The sequence below is a fragment of the Saccoglossus kowalevskii genome, chromosome 4, assembly GCF_978046115.1.
Source record: "Saccoglossus kowalevskii chromosome 4, keSacKowa6.1, whole genome shotgun sequence".
Taxonomy (NCBI): Eukaryota; Metazoa; Hemichordata; class Enteropneusta; family Harrimaniidae; genus Saccoglossus; species Saccoglossus kowalevskii.
Genome location: NC_140644.1, coordinates 40,283,510 through 40,305,457, shown reverse-complemented (window position 1 = coordinate 40,305,457; position 21,948 = coordinate 40,283,510). Strand labels below are relative to the sequence as shown.

Genomic DNA, 21,948 nt, shown 5'->3' with positions numbered 1-21,948 from the left:
GACTGGTATACACACATACACATGTGGTATAGCGTATGGGAGACTGGTATACACACATACACATGTGGTATAGGGTATTGGAGACCGGCATACACATGTGGTATAGGGTATGGGAGACTGGTGTCCACACATACACATGTGGTATAGGGTATGGGAGACCAGTATACGCATGTCGTATAGGGTATGGGAGACTGGTATATACACATGTACATTGTATAGGGTATGGGAGACTGGTATACACACATACACATGTGGTATAGGTTATGGAAGACTGGTGTACACACATGTACATGGTATAGGGTATGGGAGACTGGTATACACATATACACATGTGGTATAGCGTATGGGAGACTGGTATACACACATACACATGTGGTATAGGGTATTGGAGACCGGCATACACATGTGGTATAGGGTATGGGAGACTGGTGTCCACACATACACATGTGGTATAGGGTATGGGAGACCAGTATACGCATGTCGTATAGGGTATGGGAGACTGGTATATACACATGTACATTGTATAGGGTATGGGAGACTGGTGTACACACATGTACATGGTATAGGGTATGGGAGACTGGTATACACACATACACATGTGGTATAGAGTATGGGAGACTGGTGTACACACATATACATGGTATTGGGTATGGGAGACTGGTGTACACACATACACATGTGGTATAGGGTATGAGAGACTGGTATACACACACGTACATGGTATAGGGTATGGGAGACTGGTACACACACATACACATGTGGTATAGGGTATGGGAGACTGGTATACACACATACACATGTGGTATAGTGTATGGGAGACCGGCATACACATGTGGTATAGGGTATGGGAGACTGGTGTCCACACATACACATGTGGTATAGGGTATGGGAGACTGGTATACACACATACACATGTGGTATAGGGTATGGGAGACTGGCATACACATGTGGTATAGGGTATGGGAGACTGGTATACACACACGTACATGGTATAGGGTATGGGAGACTGGTATACACACATACACATGTGGTATAGGGTATGGGAGACTGGTATACACACATACACATGTGGTATAGGGTATGGGAGACTGGCATACACATGTGGTATAGGGTATGGGAGACTGGTGTCCACACATACACATGTGGTATAGGGTATGGGAGACCAGTATACGCATGTCGTATAGGGTATGGGAGACTGGTATATACACATGTACATTGTATAGGGTATGGGAGACTGGTGTACGCACATGTACATGGTATAGGGTATGGGAGACTGGTATACACACATACACATGTGGTATAGAGTATGGGAGACTGGTGTACACACATATACATGGTATTGGGTATGGGAGACTGGTGTACACACATACACATGTGGTATAGGGTATGAGAGACTGGTATACACACACGTACATGGTATAGGGTATGGGAGACTGGTACACACACATACACATGTGGTATAGGGTATGGGAGACTGGTGTACACACATATGCATGATATAGGGTATGGGAGACTGGTATAGTAGTAGGGGATGAACTTCAGGAACCCGAGTCTAGTAGCGAGTCTTTAGTTCCCGAATCGTCGGACAGTGACCTCCCCCAAGAGGTGACCTGTACGCAGGATACCCAATTGTATGAAATGGTACCTGTTACGTCGCTGGTTTCTGTAACTACCGCCGACCCGGTAATTGGAAATAGCCGAATGCCTATAGCTATCGGCAAGGTGAATGGTCACGTGGTTAGAACCCTTAGAGATACAGGTTGTGATGGTGTGATAATTCGTGAAAGTTTGGTTAAGCCCCACCAATTTACCGATGAGAAAAAGTCCTGTATGTTTATGAATCGTTCTACAGGCGAACAAAATAAAATGGCTAAATTATATGTCGACACCCTTTTTTATTCTGGCGATGTTAATGCGTTGTGTCTTAAAACACCTGTGTGTGATTTGGTTATTGGTCAAATCCCAGGTGCTAAATTGCCTTGTAAGTGTGAGATGGAATAGTCTGTCTTAAAAGCAGACTTTCATGGTGGTAATACCCCGGTTACAGTCAAGACTAGTTTTGGTAACAATCGCGCTAAAACTAGCGTGCATAGTCCCAGGAGGATTTTTATGCAAAATAATAAATTGGGTAGTCTAAAGTCTGGAAAAAAGATTATAACCCAAAATGAGAGTAGTCCTTCGAGGATTTCAGCTCAACTTGGCGCGATTCCAAGGAAAAAAACTAAAGTCATTGGTGGCAGCGGTGGGATATTGTTAAAAAGAAACAATATCCACAAATCATACTACCCTTGTATAACGAACACTTTATCATACGTATGTACAACACGTGTTATACACTGTTTCTGAAAACGTTATTACGTCAGGTTATTGAATTACACTTTGGTTCTGTTTTAAAACAATTTGTATTGTCTAGTTTTAAGTACTATTTAAGTTGCCATCGCTGGTCTAATTCAATCTTTTTGCCTTGTCCATTTCCCCCTTGCGGCCTTCAATCCCGTGTTCTGGTCATTTCCACTTTGGGTTGATATCTTAGTTGCCATTATGACTTCAGAAATAAAACCTAAGTCCCCTGGGAGATCTGTCGCCTGTACTTGGGATGAACCCAAAACTGCTTTGGAAACTATCGACACGTTTACTGACGAAGCGAAGGCTATGGGTTATGAGGGGGAAGACTTAAATCGGTATGTTAGAGAGGAGGTAAAAGAGTGGAAGAAAGTAGACCGTGAAAATAGAGCCTTACGCAGATCCACCAGAAGTACGGTATAACACAGATAACGTCACCATTGAACTCCGGATTGAGAATTCACTCTCTGGTCGTCCTGGTGTCAGCTATAGTACAGCGTCCTCGTGATGTGAGCCACCCCTGGAAACCAAGCCGTCTGAAGTTTGTCGCCACGTTTGTTGCTGCAGTTCGACATCGTTACGTCCGGTATAGTACATCTGCCTTACACAGCCAGGTTTCAGTTTCCCCTTGCCTTACCTGCATATTTCGACCGCGGTTACGTTTATCGGAACCGTCTAAAATATTTAGGCAATGCAGTAATATTTAATTAGCCGATTTTGTGAAGCTATTTGTGTATACCCTATACCACATGTGTATACCAGTCTCCCATACCCTATACCATGTACATGTGTGTACACCAGTCTCCCATACCCTATACCACATGTGTATGTTTGTATACCAGTCTCCCATACCATATACCATGTACACCAGTCTTCCATAACCTATACCACATGTGTATACCAGTCTCCCATACCCTATACCATGTACATGTGTGGACACCAGTCTCCCATACACTATACCACATGTGTATACCGGTCTCCCATACCCTATACCACATGTGTATGTGTGTATACCAGTCTCCCATACCCTATACCACATGTGTATGTGCACACCAGTCTCCCATACCCTATACCACATGTGTATACTGTAAATGAATGAAATAAATACATCTGGTGTGAAAAAGATTTTGGAAAACCTAAATTTAAGTAATATCTGGAAAGATCGGCAAATTAAATACAGCAATGCTACTATTGAAGACATTACAAAAAAAACTTAAAATGCAATTCCAGAAAAAAAGTAAAGAATGCATGTTTGATGATGATAAGGGCATGCATCACAAAAACAAATTGAGAACATACAGAGAAATAAAAACTGATACATGTACATGGTATAGGTTATGGAAGACTGGTATATACACACACACATGGTATAGAGTATGGGAGACTGGTATACACATGTGGTATAGAGTATGGGAGACTGGTATACACATGTGGTATAGGGTATGGGAGACTGGTATACACACATGTACTTGGTGTAGGGTATGGGAGACTGGTATACACACATGTACATGGTATAGGGTTTGGGAGACTGGTATACACCTGTGGTATAGGGTATGGAAGACTGGTATACACCTGTGGTATAGGGTATGGGAGACTGGTGTCCACACATGTACATGATATAGGGTATGGGAGACTGGTATGCACACATGTACATGGTATAGGGTATGGGAGACTGGTATACACACATACACATGTGGTATAGGGTATGGGAGACTGGTATACACATTTGGTATAGGGTATGGGAGACTGGTATACACACATACACATGTGGTATAGGGTGTGGGAGACTGGTATACACACATACACATGTGGTATAGGGTATGGGAGACTGGTGTACACACATGTACATGGTATAGGGTATGGGAGACTGGTATACACACATGTACATGGTATAGGGTATGGGAGACTGGTGTCCACACATGTACATGGTATAGGGTATGGGAGACTGGTATACACACATGTGCATGGTATAGGGTGTGGAAGACTGGTATACACACATACAAATGTACACATGTGGTATAGGGTGTGGGAGACTGGTGTACACACATACACATGTGGTATAGGGCGTGGGAGACTGGTATACACACATACACATGTGGTATAGGGTGTGGGAGACTGGTATACACACATACACATGTGGTATAGGGTGTGGAAGACTGGTATACACACATGTACATGGTATAGGGTGTGGAAGACTGGTATACACACATACACATGTGGTATAGGGTGTGGGAGACTGGTATACACACATACACATGTGGTATAGGGTGTGGAAGACTGGTATACACACATACACATGTGGTATAGGGTGTGGGAGACTGGTATACACACATACACATGTGGTATAGGGTATGGGAGACTGGTATACACACATACACATGTGGTATAGGGTGTGGGAGACTGATGTACACACATACACATGTGGTATAGGGTGTGCGAGACTGGTATACACACATACACATGTGGTATAGGGTGTGGGAGACTGGTATACACACATACACATGTGGTATAGGGTGTGGAAGACTGGTATACACACATGTACATGGTATAGGGTGTGGGAGATTGGTATACACACATGTACATGGTATAGGGTGTGGGAGACTGGTATACACACATGTGCATGGTATATGGTATGGGAGACTGGTGTCCACACATGTACATGGTATAGGGTATGGGAGACTGGTGTCCACACATGTACATGGTATAGGGTATGGGAGACTGGTTTACACACATGTGCATGGTATATGGTATGGGAGACTGGTGTCCACACATGTACATGGTATAGGGTATGGGAGACTGGTTTACGCACATGTACATGGTATAGGGTATGGGAGACTGGTGTCCACACATGTACATGGTATAGGGTATGGGAGACTGGTGTACACACCTACACATGTGGTATATGGTATGGGAGACTGGTATACACACATGTGGTATAGGGTGTGGGGACTGGTGTTCACACATGTACATGGTATAGGGTATGGCAGATTGATATACACACATGTACATGCAATTAGTACCTAAGACAAATAAAAAAACAGGAGAGACAGCAGTGATTTCAATGTCCAGTTACCTGGTGCAAAAAAACAACATAAAGAAACAAAGCTCATTGATAATATAATAGCAATAAACAATAAAGTTATACGAAAAGATAGCAAACAAAAAAACACAAGACATTCACATACATTTGAATAAAGAAAAGAAGAGAAAAAAAAAAATTATTTGGTGGTTGGTTGAGGCATCTGGCATTTCAAGATTTTTTCTTGTTATAATTTGAAACAAGTGTGGATGAATTTTCCTAGCTCAATGATTGTTTTGTCATATTTACTTTTTAGTATACCTGTTGTTGTTCGTCATCCGTCCCCAAGTTGCTTTGATTGTATTTAATATTGTTGATCATGATTTCTCGTTCCTTCTTGTATAGATTGAGAAGAAAAATTAATGTTTTTCATTTTCAATTTCCTGTTTGTCACAAACTTGGCAAATTCGGTCCTCCGCTAAAATGTTATTATATCTGCCTCTTTCGATTTGAAGGGTATGAGCACTTATTCTGAGTTTTGTCATAGCAGCTCTATGATTTGTATTTTTGATTGTGGTGAGATATTTTTCGTATGCAAATTCTATTTTAATTTTCCTATAGGTTCGTAACTTGTTTTTATGGTTTTTTACCTTTATTGTCATCGTGTAATGTTTCTGTGCTATGTATTTCAAAGGATTGTTCTAGTTTGCGTGTTACTGTGTCATGTGATATCAACCATGTCCAATCAAGTACTGGAGTGCATGTCATGTGATATCAACCATGTCCAATCAAGTACTGGCGTGCATGTCATGTGATATCAACCATGTCCAATCAAGTACTGGAGTGCATGTCATGTGATATCAACCATGTCCAATCAAGTACTGGAGTGCATGTCATGTGATATCAACAATGTCCAATCAAATACTGGAGTGCATGTCATGTGATATCAACCATGTCCAATCAAGTACTGGCGTGCATGTCATGTGATATCAACCATGTCCAATCAAGTACTGGAGTACATGTTACGTGATATCAACCATGTTCAATCAAGTACTGGAGTGCATGTCATGTGATATCAACCATGTCCAATCAAGTACTGGAGTACATGTCACGTGATATCAACCATGTTCAATCAAGTACTGGAGTGCATGTCATGTGATATCAACCATGTCCAATCAAGTACTGGAGTGCATGTCATGTGATATCAACCATGTCCAATGAAGTACTGGAGTACATGTCACGTGATATCAACCATGTCCAATCAAGTACTGGAGTGCATGTCATGTGATATCAACCATGTCCAATCAAGTACTGGAGTGCATGTCATGTGATATCAACCATGTCCAATGAAGTACTGGAGTACATGTCACGTGATATCAACCATGTCCAATCAAGTACGTATCCTTATAGAAACGAACAAAATGCAAGTCATTCTGTACCACACTTTAAAATTAATATTTAAATTGAATGTTTTCATTTCAGCTGCAATTCTGCAGAAAGGCCCTCCCACAATGATTTCCATGGCAACTGGCATGCCCAATACAGAGAAATTTCCATTTGAAGAGGCCACTTTCAAAATGCGGTGAGTGGATTCTGGTATTGAGTAATCATAATGGTATGTAAAGTATTGGCTTTGATTTCAATTTGAAAAAAATACTGTGTACTTTTATTTAGCTGAGAGTAAAATGATTTGATCCCACTCTCCTAGCAACCAATTTGATTATAGGGCATATATCATATTAGCATTCATTTCCATAACCAATGAGCAGTGTTTAAATTTAAAACTTATTAAAATAGCCTTAATTTGGATAAAATACATCTAACCCTGTTAGAATGAGTTGGGAAGTAGCCAAACATTAATTGTAATATCCTAATTTTGTGAACGCTATGCTGATTAGATGAGAGATAATCATGTGATCACAATATATGAAAATAATCAGAAGAAAGAAGAGCACAAATTTGTCTGCTGATGAGTTGAGTAAACAAGAACCACACCAACATACTGTCAGACAGAATTATCATATTATGACTCATACTTTAAGAAAACACTGTTTTATATGAAGATTTGTCACCCACTTAGATTTACATTGTTCCATTCAGATATTTTCATCATAATAAATACACTAATCAAGTTTTTCAGCTTAATAGAAAATACATGTCTTTTCGTTGACACCTGTAAAACTACTTAATTTGTTCTGCAAAGACAAGACTATTTTTAACTATCAACAGGAGGTGAAAACCGATAAATGTACAAAGCACAAATCTGGTGGCAGAAAATTATAAGCATATGAAGTTACAACATATTCATGTGGAAAAATATGTATTGCTATTTAATATGACTGCATAATATAGAACTGACATCCCATGGAGCTGCCACTGAAATACACGTACTATCATTACCATGGAAACACTTATAGACGTCTGGATAAACCAGCCATCTCACATACTTATGTAATCATGCAGAATGTGCTGATAATAGATACAATATTTCACAAAATGTACATGTTCTATTAAAAGGTCAAGATTGTCTGTATTATGTAGCTATCTGTATGAAATATATATAAGAGACAGTGGTCAAAGATCACATGACGATATGTACATAGATCACGGCTGGAATGTTCAACTTATGAACTCAGACTGTATAGTATTCCATGACGAAACCAAATCAAAATCTGAAAGGCTTGTAAATTGCTAATTTTGTTATGTTGTATGGCAACTTTCTTGTCAAAAACTGTTGGTATTGAAAATTAATGTCTACACTGTATTTTTAGCTCTGCTGTCGACGAAGTCAAGCAAAGCTTATAGTATTACTGATTGTCCGTCGGGTCCGTCGTCCGTCGTCGCCGTCGTCAACTTTACATTTTTGACTTCTTCTTAAAGACCACAAACTGTATAGCTGTGAAACTTTCCAGGAAAGTACCTTGGGTGATTATCTCTCAGATTTGTTCATTTCGTGTGGATATGTTCAATTGTCTTATTTATAGCGAATATTTTTGTCATTTTTGGTCAAAAATGTTATTTTTGACTTCTTCTTGAAAACCGCTAGCTCAAATGCTTTGATACTTCGTATGTAGGTATCTTGGGTGGACTTCTATCAGATTTGTTCATTTTGTGATGAATTCTTCATTTCTCTAATTTTGATGAATATTTTTGTCATTTTTGGTAAAAAATTATATTTTCGACTTCTCTTTTTGAAAAACTGCTAGTCCGATTGCTTTTATATTGTATATGTAGATACATCAGGTGGACCTCTGTCAGATTTTTTGATTTTGTGACGACATCTTCAATTCTCTAATTTTGATGAATATTTTTGTCATTTTTGGTAAAAAGTGATATTTTCGACTTCTTGTTAAAAACCGCAAGTCTTATTGCTTTGATATTATATAAACTACATAGGTACTTTAGGTAAACCTCTCTCAGATTTGTCCATTTCGTGATGATTTTGTTCTTCAATTATCTAATTTTGATGAATATTTTTGATAAAAAGTTATATTTTCGAATTTTTGTTGAAAACAGCAAGTAAGATTGCTTTGATACTATACATATTGTTCATTTTCTAATGATATCTTCAGTTCTTTAATTGAAATGTGCATTGCTAACAGCGGAGCTATCTCAGCCGACAGCCTGCTAGTTGAACACAACTATATGATTATATGAACATTTTCAAATGTTATGATTGGCCAAACTATATCACATGATATTGATGAACCTATAACAAGGTTTCAGGTGAACATAGCTTGATGAGATCACATGCTATATGCAAGAATTCTTGTTATCAATCATTTCAAGGTTATATTCTGGCTTGTTTAGATACAGCTCTTAAGTTTCTTAAATTTATTCAAGCTGAACACATTTTGTGAATAATAATTGTGTATTTATGTTCACTGTATGTTGGCTACAGGGATGGAGCACATTTTACCATTGACAAGGCTACAATGAAAAAAGCATTACAGTATTCCAGCACTGCTGGGTAAGTATAATGCTGGGTGACAATGCCAAGTAATAGCATTTGACATGTGGGTGTCAGGAGGTGTTGGTAATAGCATTTTTATCTTGCCCGTACCATCAAAGATAGAAGGGAAAGGTATATTAAGGGAAAAATTTTGTCCGGCGTTGTCGTTGTTGTTGTTGTCATCGTCGTCGTTAATAATTGTTATTGTGTGCATAATAACTTTACTAATTCTATTCCAAACTTTATCAAACTTGGTCACCTTATTCATCAGTATAAAGTCTTCCCTGAGTTTGAACAACAGATGTCCTGTATGAAAATATCATGCAAAAATTGAGAAAATCTGATAAAATAATTTGACTGTTTCTACTTGACTGATCACTGGTGATACACATCAAAGGTCACTGATCTCAGTGGAAATATGCATTGTTGTATGTGTTCAATGAAGCAAATGATTTATCTTGTAATAATATCCTTGGTAATGTATCTCAGAATCCCATACTGGGTTTCAAAACCAACTCATGGAGAGATTGCACAGTCTGATACACATTTGCAAACCTACCAATAAACTCTTTACAGAAAACAAGATGTCAGAAAATCAATATAAGCACTGCTATGAACTGGGTGCCAAACTTTGATCAAGATCTGAAGCTAATAGAAAATCTGTTTAGTCAAAAGTTATCAAATCAAAAACAATACATAAAAAAATACATTAAAAGCAAAACATTTCATCCACATTTTCAAAAGAAAATTATTCTAAAATATATGTATTCTGTATTTGACAAACAGTTCATTCGACAAATGAAAACTCACAGGAATATGTTTCAGCTATTAGAACAGAATGATAGAGTTTTTATAATACTAGTTTAAAAACGCACTTCAGAGATTGCAGTGTTTGAAGATGTAGTTTCTCAGGAGGCAACAGTACTGTTGACTTCTCCCTCCACTGGACACCAACTATTTAAGTTGATTTGCATACAAAGCAAAGCTTGCAACATGATAGCTATTCATAAAGGGTGTTTTTTTTACTTTTCATATAATACAGTAGTCACACAATGAGGCAGTTCATATTTGTCTCAGTGAATCATTCATTTTTGACAGACACCTGTACAAAATACTTGGACTAAAGCCAGCTAAAATTTTCTGTTATCTTGCATGTTTTATGAATCTATTCACATCTAAATGCAGCACTTTTTTTTGCAATGAGACATTTGTTTTTATTCTAAAATATCTCAATTACTTTCAATAAAGCTGGAAATTATGTTCCTTAAAATAATTAAACAAATAAGGCACCAATGTTTTTGTAAGATATTTACATCTTTTAAGGACATTCGGTAGACTGATTCCCCACTGTTGGTTCAACCTCAAAACTTGTTTGTATTCAAAATTAATTATGACAATGCATATTTATATTGAAACAAACTATGATAAAGGGAATTATATTATATAACAAAGGGCAAGGTCACCAGAGTTCAACTATGTTTCATGTTGGTTTCAGGAGTGGGTAATAGCATTTGACATGTGGGTGTCATGAGGAGTAGGTAAATGCATTTGGCATGTGGGTGTCAGGAGGAGTGGGTAATAGCATTTGACATGTGAGTGTCAGGAGGAGTGGGTAATAGCATTTGGCATGTGGGTTTCAGGAGGAGTGGATAATAGCATTTGTCATGTGGGTGTCAGGAAGAGTGGGTAATAGCATTTGACATGTGATTGTCAGGAGCAGGTAATAGCATTTGACATGTGAGTGTCAGGAGGAGTGGGTAATAGCATTTGTCATGTGGGTGTCAGGAAGAGTGGGTAATAGCATTTTTCATGTGGGTTTCAGGAGTGGGTAATAGCATTTGACATGTGCGTGTCAGGAGGAGTGGGTAATAGCATTTGTCATGTGGGTGGTCAGGAAGAGTGGGTAATAGCATTTTTCATGTGGGTTTCAGGAGTGGGTAATAGCATTTGACATGTGGGTGTCATGAGGAGTGGGTAATAGCATTTGACACGTGGGTGTCAGGAGGAGTGGTTAATAGCATTTGACGTGTGAGTGTCAGGAGGAGTGGGTAATAGCATTTGACATGTGGGTGTCATGAGGAGTAGGTAAATGCATTTGGCATGTGGGTGTCAGGAGGAGTGGGTAATAGCATTTGACATGTGAGTGTCAGGAGGAGTGGGTAATAGCATTTGGCATGTGGGTTTCAGGAGGAGTGGATAATAGCATTTGTCATGTGGGTGTCAGGAAGAGTGGGTAATAGCATTTGACATGTGATTGTCAGGAGCAGGTAATAGCATTTGACATGTGAGTGTCAGGAGGAGTGGGTAATAGCATTTGTCATGTGGGTGTCAGGAAGAGTGGGTAATAGCATTTTTCATGTGGGTTTCAGGAGGAGTGGGTAATAGCATTTGACATGTGATTGTCACGAGGAGGAGGTAATAGCATTTGACACGTGGGTGTTAGGAGGAGTGGTTAATAGCATTTGACATGTGGGTGTCATGAGGAGTAGGTAATAGCATTTGACACGTGGGTGTTAGGAGGAGTAGGTAATAGCATTTGTCATGTGAGTGTCATGAGGAGTAGGTAATAGCATTTGACATGTGATTGTCACGAGGAGGAGGTAATAGCATTTGACACGTGGGTGTTAGGAGGAGTGGTTAATAGCATTTGACATGTGATTGTCAGGAGGAGTGGGTAATAGCATTTGTCATGTGATTGTCAGGAGGAGTAGATAATAGCATTTGTCATGTGAGTGTCAGGAGGAGTGGGTAATAGCATTTGACATGTGGGTGTCAGGAAGAGTGGGTAATAGCATTTTTCATGTGGGTTTCAGGAGGAGTGGGTAATAGCATTTGACATGTGAGTGTCAGGAGGAGTGGGTAATAGCATTTGACATGTGAGTGTCAGGAGGAGTGGGTAATAGCATTTGACATGTGAGTGTCAGGAGGAGTGGGTAATAGCATTTTTCTTGTGAGTTTCAGGAGGAGTGGGTAATAGCATTTGACACGTGGGTGTCAGTAGGAGTAGGTAAAAGCATTTGGCATGTGGGTGTCAGGAGGAGTGGCTAATAGCATTTGACATGTGATTGTCAGGAGTGGGTAATAGCATTTGACATGTGGGTGTCAGGAAGAGTGGGTAATAGCATTTTTCATGTGGGTTTCAGGAGGAGTGGGTAATAGCATTTGACATGTGAGTGTCAGGAGGAGTGGGTAATAGCATTTGACATGTGAGTGTCAGGAGGAGTGGGTAATAGCATTTGACATGTGAGTGTCACGAGGAGTGGGTAATAGCATTTTTCTTGTGAGTTTCAGGAGGAGTGGGTAATAGCATTTGACACGTGGGTGTCAGGAGGAGTAGGTAAAAGCATTTGGCATGTGGGTGTCAGGAGGAGTGGATAATAGCATTTGACATGCGAGTATCAGGAGGAGTGGGTAATAGTATTTGACATGTGGGTTTCAGGAGGAGTAGGTAAAAGCATTTGGCATGAGGGTGTCAGGAGGAGTGGGTAATAGCATTTTTCATGTGGGTTTCAGGAGGAGTGGGTAATAGCATTTGACATGTGAGTGTCAGGAGGAGTGGGTAATAGCATTTGACATGTGAGTGTCAGGAGGAGTGGGTAATAGCATTTTTCTTGCGGGTTTCAGGAGTGGGTAATAGCTTTTGACACGTGGGTGTCAGGAGGAGTGGGTAATAGCATTTGACATGTGATTGTCAGGAGGAGTAGGTAATAGCATTTGACATGCGAGTGTCAGGAGGAGTGGGTAATAGCATTTTTCATGTGGGTTTCAGGAGGAGTGGGTAATAGCATTTGACATGTGAGTGTCAGGTGGAGTGGGTAATAGCATTTGACATGTGAGTGTCAGGAGGAGTGGGTAATAGCATTTGACATGTGGGTGTCAGGAGGAGTAGGTAAAAGCATTTGGCATGTGGGTGTCAGGAGGAGTGGCTAATAGCATTTGACATGTGAGTGTCAGGAGGAGTAGGTAATAGTATTTGACATGTGGGTGTCAGGAGGAGTAGATAATAGCATTTGTCATGTGAGTGTCAGGAGGAGTGGGTAATAGCATTTGACATGTGGGTGTCAGGAAGAGTGGGTAATAGCATTTTTCATGTGGGTTTCAGGAGGAGTGGGTAATAGCATTTGACATGTGAGTGTCAGGAGGAGTGGGTAATAGCATTTTTCTTGTTGCTTTCATGAGGAGTGGGTAATAGCATTTGACATGTGGGTGTCAGGAGGAGTGGGTAATAGCATTTGACATGTGATTGTCAGGAGTAGGTAATAGCATTTGACATATGAGTGTCACGAGGAGTGGGTAATAGCATTTGTCATGTGAGTGTCAGGAGGAGTAGGTAATAGCATTTGACATATGAGTGTCATGAGGAGTGGGTAATAGCATTTGACATGTGGGTGTCAGTAAGAGTGGGTAATAGCATTTTTCATGTGGGTTTCAGGAGTAGGTAATAGCATTTGACATGTGAGTGTCAGGAGGAGTGGGTAATAGCATTTGACATGTGGATGTCATGAGGAGTAGGTAAATGCATTTGGCATGTGGGTGTCAGGAGGAGTGGGTAATAGCATTTGACATGTGATTGTCAGGAGGAGTAGGTAATATCAATTGACATGTGAGTGTCAGGAGGAGTGGGTAATAGCATTTGACATGTGGGTGTCTTGAGGAGTAGGTAAAAGCATTTGGCATATGGGTGGCAGGAGTAGGTAATAGCATTTGTCATGTGAGTGTCAGGAGGAGTAGGCAATAGCATTTGACATGTGGGTGTCAGGAGGAGTGGGTAATAAATAGCATTTGACATGTGAGTGTCAGGAGGAGTGGGTAATAGCATTTGACATGTGTCAGGAGGAGTGGGTAATAGCATTTGACATGTGGGTGTCATGAGGAGTGAGTAATAGCATTTGACATGTGAGTGTCAGGAGGAGTGGTTAATAGCATTTGACATGTGAGTGTCAGTAGTAGTAGGTAATAGCATTTGACATGTGGGTGTCAGGAGGAGGGGGTAATAGCAGTTGACATGCGAATGTCAGGAGGAGTAGGTAATAGCATTTGACATGTGGGTGTCATGAGGAGTAGGTAAAACCATTTGACGTGATTGTCAGGAAGAGTAGGTAATAGCATTTGACATGTGGGTGTCAGGAGGAGTGGGTAATAGCATTTGACATGTGAGTGTCCGGAGGAGTAGGTAATAGCATTTGACATGTGGGTGTCATGAGGAGTAGGTAAAAGCATTTGACATGTGATTGTCAGGAAGAGTAGGTAATAACATTTGACACGTGGGTGTCAAGAGGAGTAGGTAATAGCATTTGACACGTGGGTGTCAGGAGGAGTGGGTAATAGCATTTGCCATGTGGGTTTCAGGAGGAGTGGGTAATAGCATTTGACACATGAGTGTCAGGAGGAGTAGGTAATAGCATTTGACATGTGGGTGTCATGAGGAGTAGGTAAAAGCATGTGACATGTGATTGTCAGGAAGAGTAGGTAATAGCATTTGACACGTGGGTGTCAGGAGGAGTAGGTAATAGCATTTGACACGTGGGTGTCAGGAGGAGTGGGTAATAGCATTTGGCATGTGGGTTTCAGGAGGAGTGGGTAATAGCATTTGACATATGAGTGTCAGGAGGAGTAGGTAATAGCATTTGACATGTGAGTGTCAGGAGGAGTGGGTAATAACATTTTTCTTGTGGGTTTCAGGAGGAGTGGGTAATAGCATTTGACACGTGGGTGTCAGGAGGAGTGGGTAATAGCATTTGACATGTGATTGTCAGGAGGAGTAGGTAATAGCATTTGACATGTGGGTGTCAGGAGGAGTGGGTAATAGCATTTGACATGTGAGTGTCAGGAGGAGTAGGTAATAGCATTTGACATGTGGGTGTCATGAGGAGTAGGTAAAAGCATTTGACATGTGATTGTCAGGAAGAGTAGGTAATAACATTTGACACGTGGGTGTCAAGAGGAGTAGGTAATAGCATTTGACACGTGGGTGTCAGGAGGAGTGGGTAATAGCATTTGGCATGTGGGTTTCAGGAGGAGTGGGTAATAGCATTTGACACATGAGTGTCAGGAGGAGTAGGTAATAGCATTTGACACGTGGGTGTCATGAGGAGTAGGTAAAAGCATTTGACATGTGATTGTCAGGAAGAGTAGGTAATAGCATTTGACACGTGGGTGTCAGGAGGAGTAGGTAATAGCATTTGACACGTGGGTGTCAGGAGGAGTGGGTAATAGCATTTGGCATGTGGGTTTCAGGAGGAGTGGGTAATAGCATTTGACATATGAGTGTCAGGAGGAGTAGGTAATAGCATTTGACATGTGAGTGTCAGGAGGAGTGGGTAATAACATTTTTCTTGTGGGTTTCAGGAGGAGTGGGTAATAGCATTTGCCACGTGGGTGTCAGGAGGAGTGGGTAATAGCATTTGACATGTGATTGTCAGGAGGAGTGGGTAATAGCATATGACATGTTATTGTCAGGAGGAGTAGTTAATAGCATTTGACACGTGGGTATTAGGAGGAGTGGTTAATAGCATTTGACATGTGTGTGTCATGAGGAGTAGCTAAAAGCATTTGGCATGTGGGTGTCAGGAGGAGTGGGTAATAGCATTTGACGTGTGATTGTCAGGAGGAGTAGATAATAGCATTTTTCATGTGGGTTTCAGGAGGAGTGGGTAATAGCATTTGACATGTGAGTGTCAGGAGGAGTGGGTAATAGCATTTGTCATGTGAGTGTCAGGAGGAGTAGGCAATAGCATTTGACATGTGGGTGTCAGGAGGAGTGGGTAATAAATAGCATTTGACATGTGAGTGTCAGGAAGAGTGGGTAATAGCATTTGACATGTGAGTGTCAGGAGGAGTGGGTAATAGCATTTGACATGTGGAAGTCTTGAGGAGTAGGTAAAAGCATTTGACACGTGGGTGTCAGGAGGAGTGGTTAATAGCATTTGACATGCGAGTGTCAGGAGGAGTGGGTAATAGCATTTGACATGTGGGTGTCATGAGGAGTGAGTAATAGCATTTGACATGTGAGTGTCAGGAGGAGTGGTTAATAGCATTTGACATGTGAGTGTCAGTAGTAGTAGGTAATAGCATTTGACATGTGGGTGTCAGGAGGAAGGGGTAATAGCAGTTGACATGCGAATGTCAGGAGGAGTAGGTAATAGCATTTGACATGTGGGTGTCATGAGGAGTAGGTAAAACCATTTGACATGTGATTGTCAGGAAGAGTAGGTAATAGCATTTGACATGTGGGTGTCAGGAGGAGTGGGTAATAGCATTTGACATGTGAGTGTCAGGAGGAGTAGGTAATAGCATTTGACATGTGGGTGTCATGAGGAGTAGGTAAAAGCATTTGACATGTGATTGTCAGGAAGAGTAGGTAATAACATTTGACACGTGGGTGTCAGGAGGAGTAGGTAATAGCATTTGACACGTGGGTGTCAGGAGGAGTGGGTAATAGCATTTGGCATGTGGGTTTCAGGAGGAGTGGGTAATAGCATTTGACACATGAGTGTCAGGAGGAGTAGGTAATAGCATTTGACATGTGGGTGTCATGAGGAGTAGGTAAAAGCATTTGACATGTGATTGTCAGGAAGAGTAGGTAATAGCATTTGACACGTGGGTGTCAGGAGGAGTGGGTAATAGCATTTGACGTGTGATTGTCAGGAGGAGTAGATAATAGCATTTGTCATGTGAGTGTCAGGAGGAGTAGGCAATAGCATTTGACATGTGGGTGTCAGGAGGAGTGGGTAATAAATAGCATTTGACATGTGAGTGTCAGGAGGAGTGGGTAATAGCATTTGACATGTGAGTGTCAGGAGGAGTGGGTAATAGCATTTGACATGTGGAAGTCTTGAGGAGTAGGTAAAAGCATTTGACACGTGGGTGTCAGGAGGAGTGGTTAATAGCATTTGACATGCGAGTGTCAGGAGGAGTGGGTAATAGCATTTGACATGTGGGTGTCATGAGGAGTGAGTAATAGCATTTGACATGTGAGTGTCAGGAGGAGTGGTTAATAGCATTTGACATGTGAGTGTCAGTAGTAGTAGGTAATAGCATTTGACATGTGGGTGTCAGGAGGAAGGGGTAATAGCAGTTGACATGCGAATGTCAGGAGGAGTAGGTAATAGCATTTGACATGTGGGTGTCATGAGGAGTAGGTAAAACCATTTGACATGTGATTGTCAGGAAGAGTAGGTAATAGCATTTGACATGTGGGTGTCAGGAGGAGTGGGTAATAGCATTTGACATGTGAGTGTCAGGAGGAGTAGGTAATAGCATTTGACATGTGGGTGTCATGAGGAGTAGGTAAAAGCATTTGACATGTGATTGTCAGGAAGAGTAGGTAATAACATTTGACACGTGGGTGTCAGGAGGAGTAGGTAATAGCATTTGACACGTGGGTGTCAGGAGGAGTGGGTAATAGCATTTGGCATGTGGGTTTCAGGAGGAGTGGGTAATAGCATTTGACACATGAGTGTCAGGAGGAGTAGGTAATAGCATTTGACATGTGGGTGTCATGAGGAGTAGGTAAAAGCATTTGACATGTGATTGTCAGGAAGAGTAGGTAATAGCATTTGACACGTGGGTGTCAGGAGGAGTAGGTAATAGCATTTGACACATGGGTGTCAGGAGGAGTGGGTAATAGCATTTGGCATGTGGGTTTCAGGAGGAGTGGGTAATAGCATTTGACATATGAATGTCAGGAGGAGTGGGTAATAGCATTTGACACATGGGTGTCAGGAGGAGTGGGTAATAGCATTTGACATGTGATTGTCAGGAGGAGTAGATAATAGCATTTTTCATGTGGGTTTCAGGAGGAGTGGGTAATAGCATTTGACATGTGAGTGTCAGGAGGAGTGGGTAATAGCATTTGTCATGTGAGTGTCAGGAGGAGTAGGCAATAGCATTTGACATGTGGGTGTCAGGAGGAGTGGGTAATAAATAGCATTTGACATGTGAGTGTCAGGAGGAGTGGGTAATAGCATTTGACATGTGAGTGTCAGGAGGAGTGGGTAATAGCATTTGACATGTGGAAGTCTTGAGGAGTAGGTAAAAGCATTTGACACGTGGGTGTCAGGAGGAGTGGTTAATAGCATTTGACATGTGAGTGTCAGGAGGAGTGGGTAATAGCATTTGACATGTGGGTGTCATGAGGAGTGAGTAATAGCATTTGACATGTGAGTGTCAGGAGGAGTGGTTAATAGCATTTGACATGTGAGTGTCAGTAGTAGTAGGTAATAGCATTTGACATGTGGGTGTCAGGAGGAAGGGGTAATAGCAGTTGACATGCGAATGTCAGGAGGAGTAGGTAATAGCATTTGACATGTGGGTGTCATGAGGAGTAGGTAAAACCATTTGACATGTGATTGTCAGGAAGAGTAGGTAATAGCATTTGACATGTGGGTGTCAGGAGGAGTGGGTAATAGCATTTGACATGTGAGTGTCAGGAGGAGTAGGTAATAGCATTTGACATGTGGGTGTCATGAGGAGTAGGTAAAAGCATTTGACATGTGATTGTCAGGAAGAGTAGGTAATAACATTTGACACGTGGGTGTCAGGAGGAGTAGGTAATAGCATTTGACACGTGGGTGTCAGGAGGAGTGGGTAATAGCATTTGGCATGTGGGTTTCAGGAGGAGTGGGTAATAGCATTTGACACATGAGTGTCAGGAGGAGTAGGTAATAGCATTTGACATGTGGGTGTCATGAGGAGTAGGTAAAAGCATTTGACATGTGATTGTCAGGAAGAGTAAGTAATAGCATTTGACACGTGGGTGTCAGGAGGAGTAGGTAATAGCATTTGACACGTGGGTGTCAGGAGGAGTGGGTAATAGCATTTGGCATGTGGGTTTCAGGAGGAGTGGGTAATAGCATTTGACATATGAATGTCAGGAGGAGTAGGTAATAGCATTTGACATGTGAGTGTCAGGAGGAGTGGGTAATAACATTTTTCTTGTGGGTTTCATGAGGAGTGGGTAATAGCATTTGACACGTGGGTGTCAGGAGGAGTGGGTAATAGCATTTGACATGTGATTGTCAGGAGGAGTAGGTAATAGCATTTGACATGCGAGTGTCAGGAGGAGTGGGTAATAGCATTTTTCATGAGGGTTTCAGGAGGAGTGGGTAATAGCATATGACATGTTATTGTCAGGAGGAGTAGTTAATAGCATTTGATACGTGGGTATTAGGAGGAGTGGTTAATAGCATTTGACATGTGTGTGTCATGAGGAGTAGCTAAAAGCATTTGGCATGTGGGTGTCAGGAGGAGTGGGTAATAGCATTTGACGTGTGATTGTCAGGAGGAGTAGATAATAGCATTTGTCATGTGAGTGTCAGGAGGAGTGGGTAATAGCATTTGACATGTGGGTGTCAGGAAGAGTGGGTAATAGCATTTTTCATGTGGGTTTCAGGAGGAGTGGGTAATAGCATTTGACATGTGAGTGTCAGGAGGAGTAGGTAATAGCATTTGTCATGTGAGTGTCAGGAGGAGTAGGCAATAGCATTTGACATGTGGGTGTCAGGAGGAGTGGGTAATAAATAGCATTTGACATGTGAGTGTCAGGAGGAGTGGGTAATAGCATTTGACATGTGAGTGTCAGGAGGAGTGGGTAATAGCATTTGACATGTGTGTGTCATGAGGAGTAGCTAAAAGCATTTGGCATGTGGGTGTCAGGAGGAGTGGGTAATAGCATTTGACGTGTGATTGTCAGGAGGAGTAGATAATAGCATTTGTCATGTGAGTGTCAGGAGGAGTGGGTAATAGCATTTGACATGTGGGTGTCAGGAAGAGTGGGTAATAGCATTTTTCATGTGGGTTTCAGGAGGAGTGGGTAATAGCATTTGACATGTGAGTGTCAGGAGGAGTAGGTAATAGCATTTGTCATGTGAGTGTCTGGAGGAGTAGGCAATAGCATTTGACATGTGGGTGTCAGGAGGAGTGGGTAATAGCATTTGACATGTGGGTGTCTTGAGGAGTAGGTAAAAGCATTTGACACGTGGGTGTCAGGAGGAGTGGTTAATAGCATTTGACATGTGAGTGTCAGGAGGAGTGGGTAATAGCATTTGACATGTGGGTGTCATGAGGAGTGAGTAATAGCATTTGACATGTGAGTGTCAGGAGTGGTTAATAGCATTTGACATGTGAGTGTCAGTAGTAGTAGGTAATAGCATTTGACATGTGGGTGTCATGAGGAGTGAGTAATAGCATTTGACATGTGAGTGTCAGGAGGAGTGGTTAATAGCATTTGACATGTGAGTGTCAGTAGTAGTAGGTAATAGCATTTGACATGTGGGTGTCAGGAGGTGGGGGTAATAGCAGTTGACATGCGAATGTCAGGAGGAGTAGGTAATAGCATTTGACATGTGGGTGTCATGAGGAGTAGGTAATAGCATTTGTCATGTGGGTGTCAGGAAGAGTAGGTAATAGCATTTGACATGTGGTGTCAGGAGGAGTGGGTAATAGCATTTGACATGTGAGTGTCAGGAGTAGGTAATAGCATTTGACATGTGGGTGTCATGAGGAGTAGGTAAAAGCATTTGACATGTGATTGTCAGGAAGAGTAGGTAATAACGTTTGACACGTGGGTGTCAGGAGGAGTGGGTAATAGCATTTGGCATGTGGGTTTCAGGAGGAGTGGGTAATAGCATTTGACACATGACTGTCAGGAGGAGTAGGTAATAGCATTTGACATGTGTGTGTCATGAGGAGTAGCTAAAAGCATTTGGCATGTGGGTGTCAGGAGGAGTGGGTAATAGCATTTGACGTGTGATTGTCAGGAGGAGTAGATAATAGCATTTGTCATGTGAGTGTCAGGAGGAGTGGGTAATAGCATTTGACATGTGGATGTCAGGAAGAGTGGGTAATAGCATTTTTCATGTGGGTTTCAGGAGGAGTGGGTAATAGCATTTGACATGTGAGTGTCAGGAGGAGTGGGTAATTGCATTTGGCATGTGGGTTTCAGGAGGAGTGGGTAATAGCATTTTTCTTGTGGGTTTCATGAGGAGTGGGTAATAGCATTTGACACGTGGGTGTCAGGAGGAGTGGGTAATAACATTTGACATGTGGGTGTCAGGAGGAGTGGGTAATAGCATTTGACATGTGAGTGTCAGGAGGAGTGGTTAATAGCATTTGACATGTGAGTGTCAGTAGTAGTAGGTAATAGCATTTGACATGTGGGTGTCAGGAGGAGGGGGTAATAGCAGTTGACATGCGAATGTCAGGAGGAGTAGGTAATAGCATTTGACATGTGGGTGTCATGAGGAGTAGGTAAAAGCATTTGACATGTGATTGTCAGGAAGAGTAGGTAATAACATTTGACACGTGGGTGTCAGGAGGAGTAGGTAATAGCATTTGACACGTGGGTGTCAGGAGGAGTGGGTAATAGCATTTGGCATGTGGGTTTCAGGAGGAGTGGGTAATAGCATTTGACACATGAGTGTCAGGAGGAGTAGGTAATAGCATTTGACATGTGGGTGTCATGAGGAGTAGGTAAAAGCATTTGACATGTGATTGTCAAGAAGAGTAGGTAATGGCATTTGACACGTGGGTGTCAGGAGGAGTAGGTAATAGCATTTGACACGTGGGTGTCAGGAGGAGTGGGTAATAGCATTTGGCATGTGGGTTTCAGGAGGAGTGGGTAATAGCATTTGAC

General features: G+C 41.5%; 1 protein-coding gene across 1 annotated transcript in view; it reads left to right on the top strand.

Moving 5' to 3' along the window:
* The window catches only part of LOC144353376 (kynurenine/alpha-aminoadipate aminotransferase, mitochondrial-like), a 120,855-nt gene that overhangs the window by 5,867 nt on the left and 93,040 nt on the right, over positions 1–21,948 (top strand). Inside the window, exons 2-3 of the mRNA XM_085498122.1 lie at positions 6,845–6,944; positions 9,264–9,332. Of these exons, the coding sequence (XP_085354248.1) occupies positions 6,845–6,944; positions 9,264–9,332 (169 nt within the window). The remainder of the gene's footprint in view (positions 1–6,844; positions 6,945–9,263; positions 9,333–21,948) is intronic.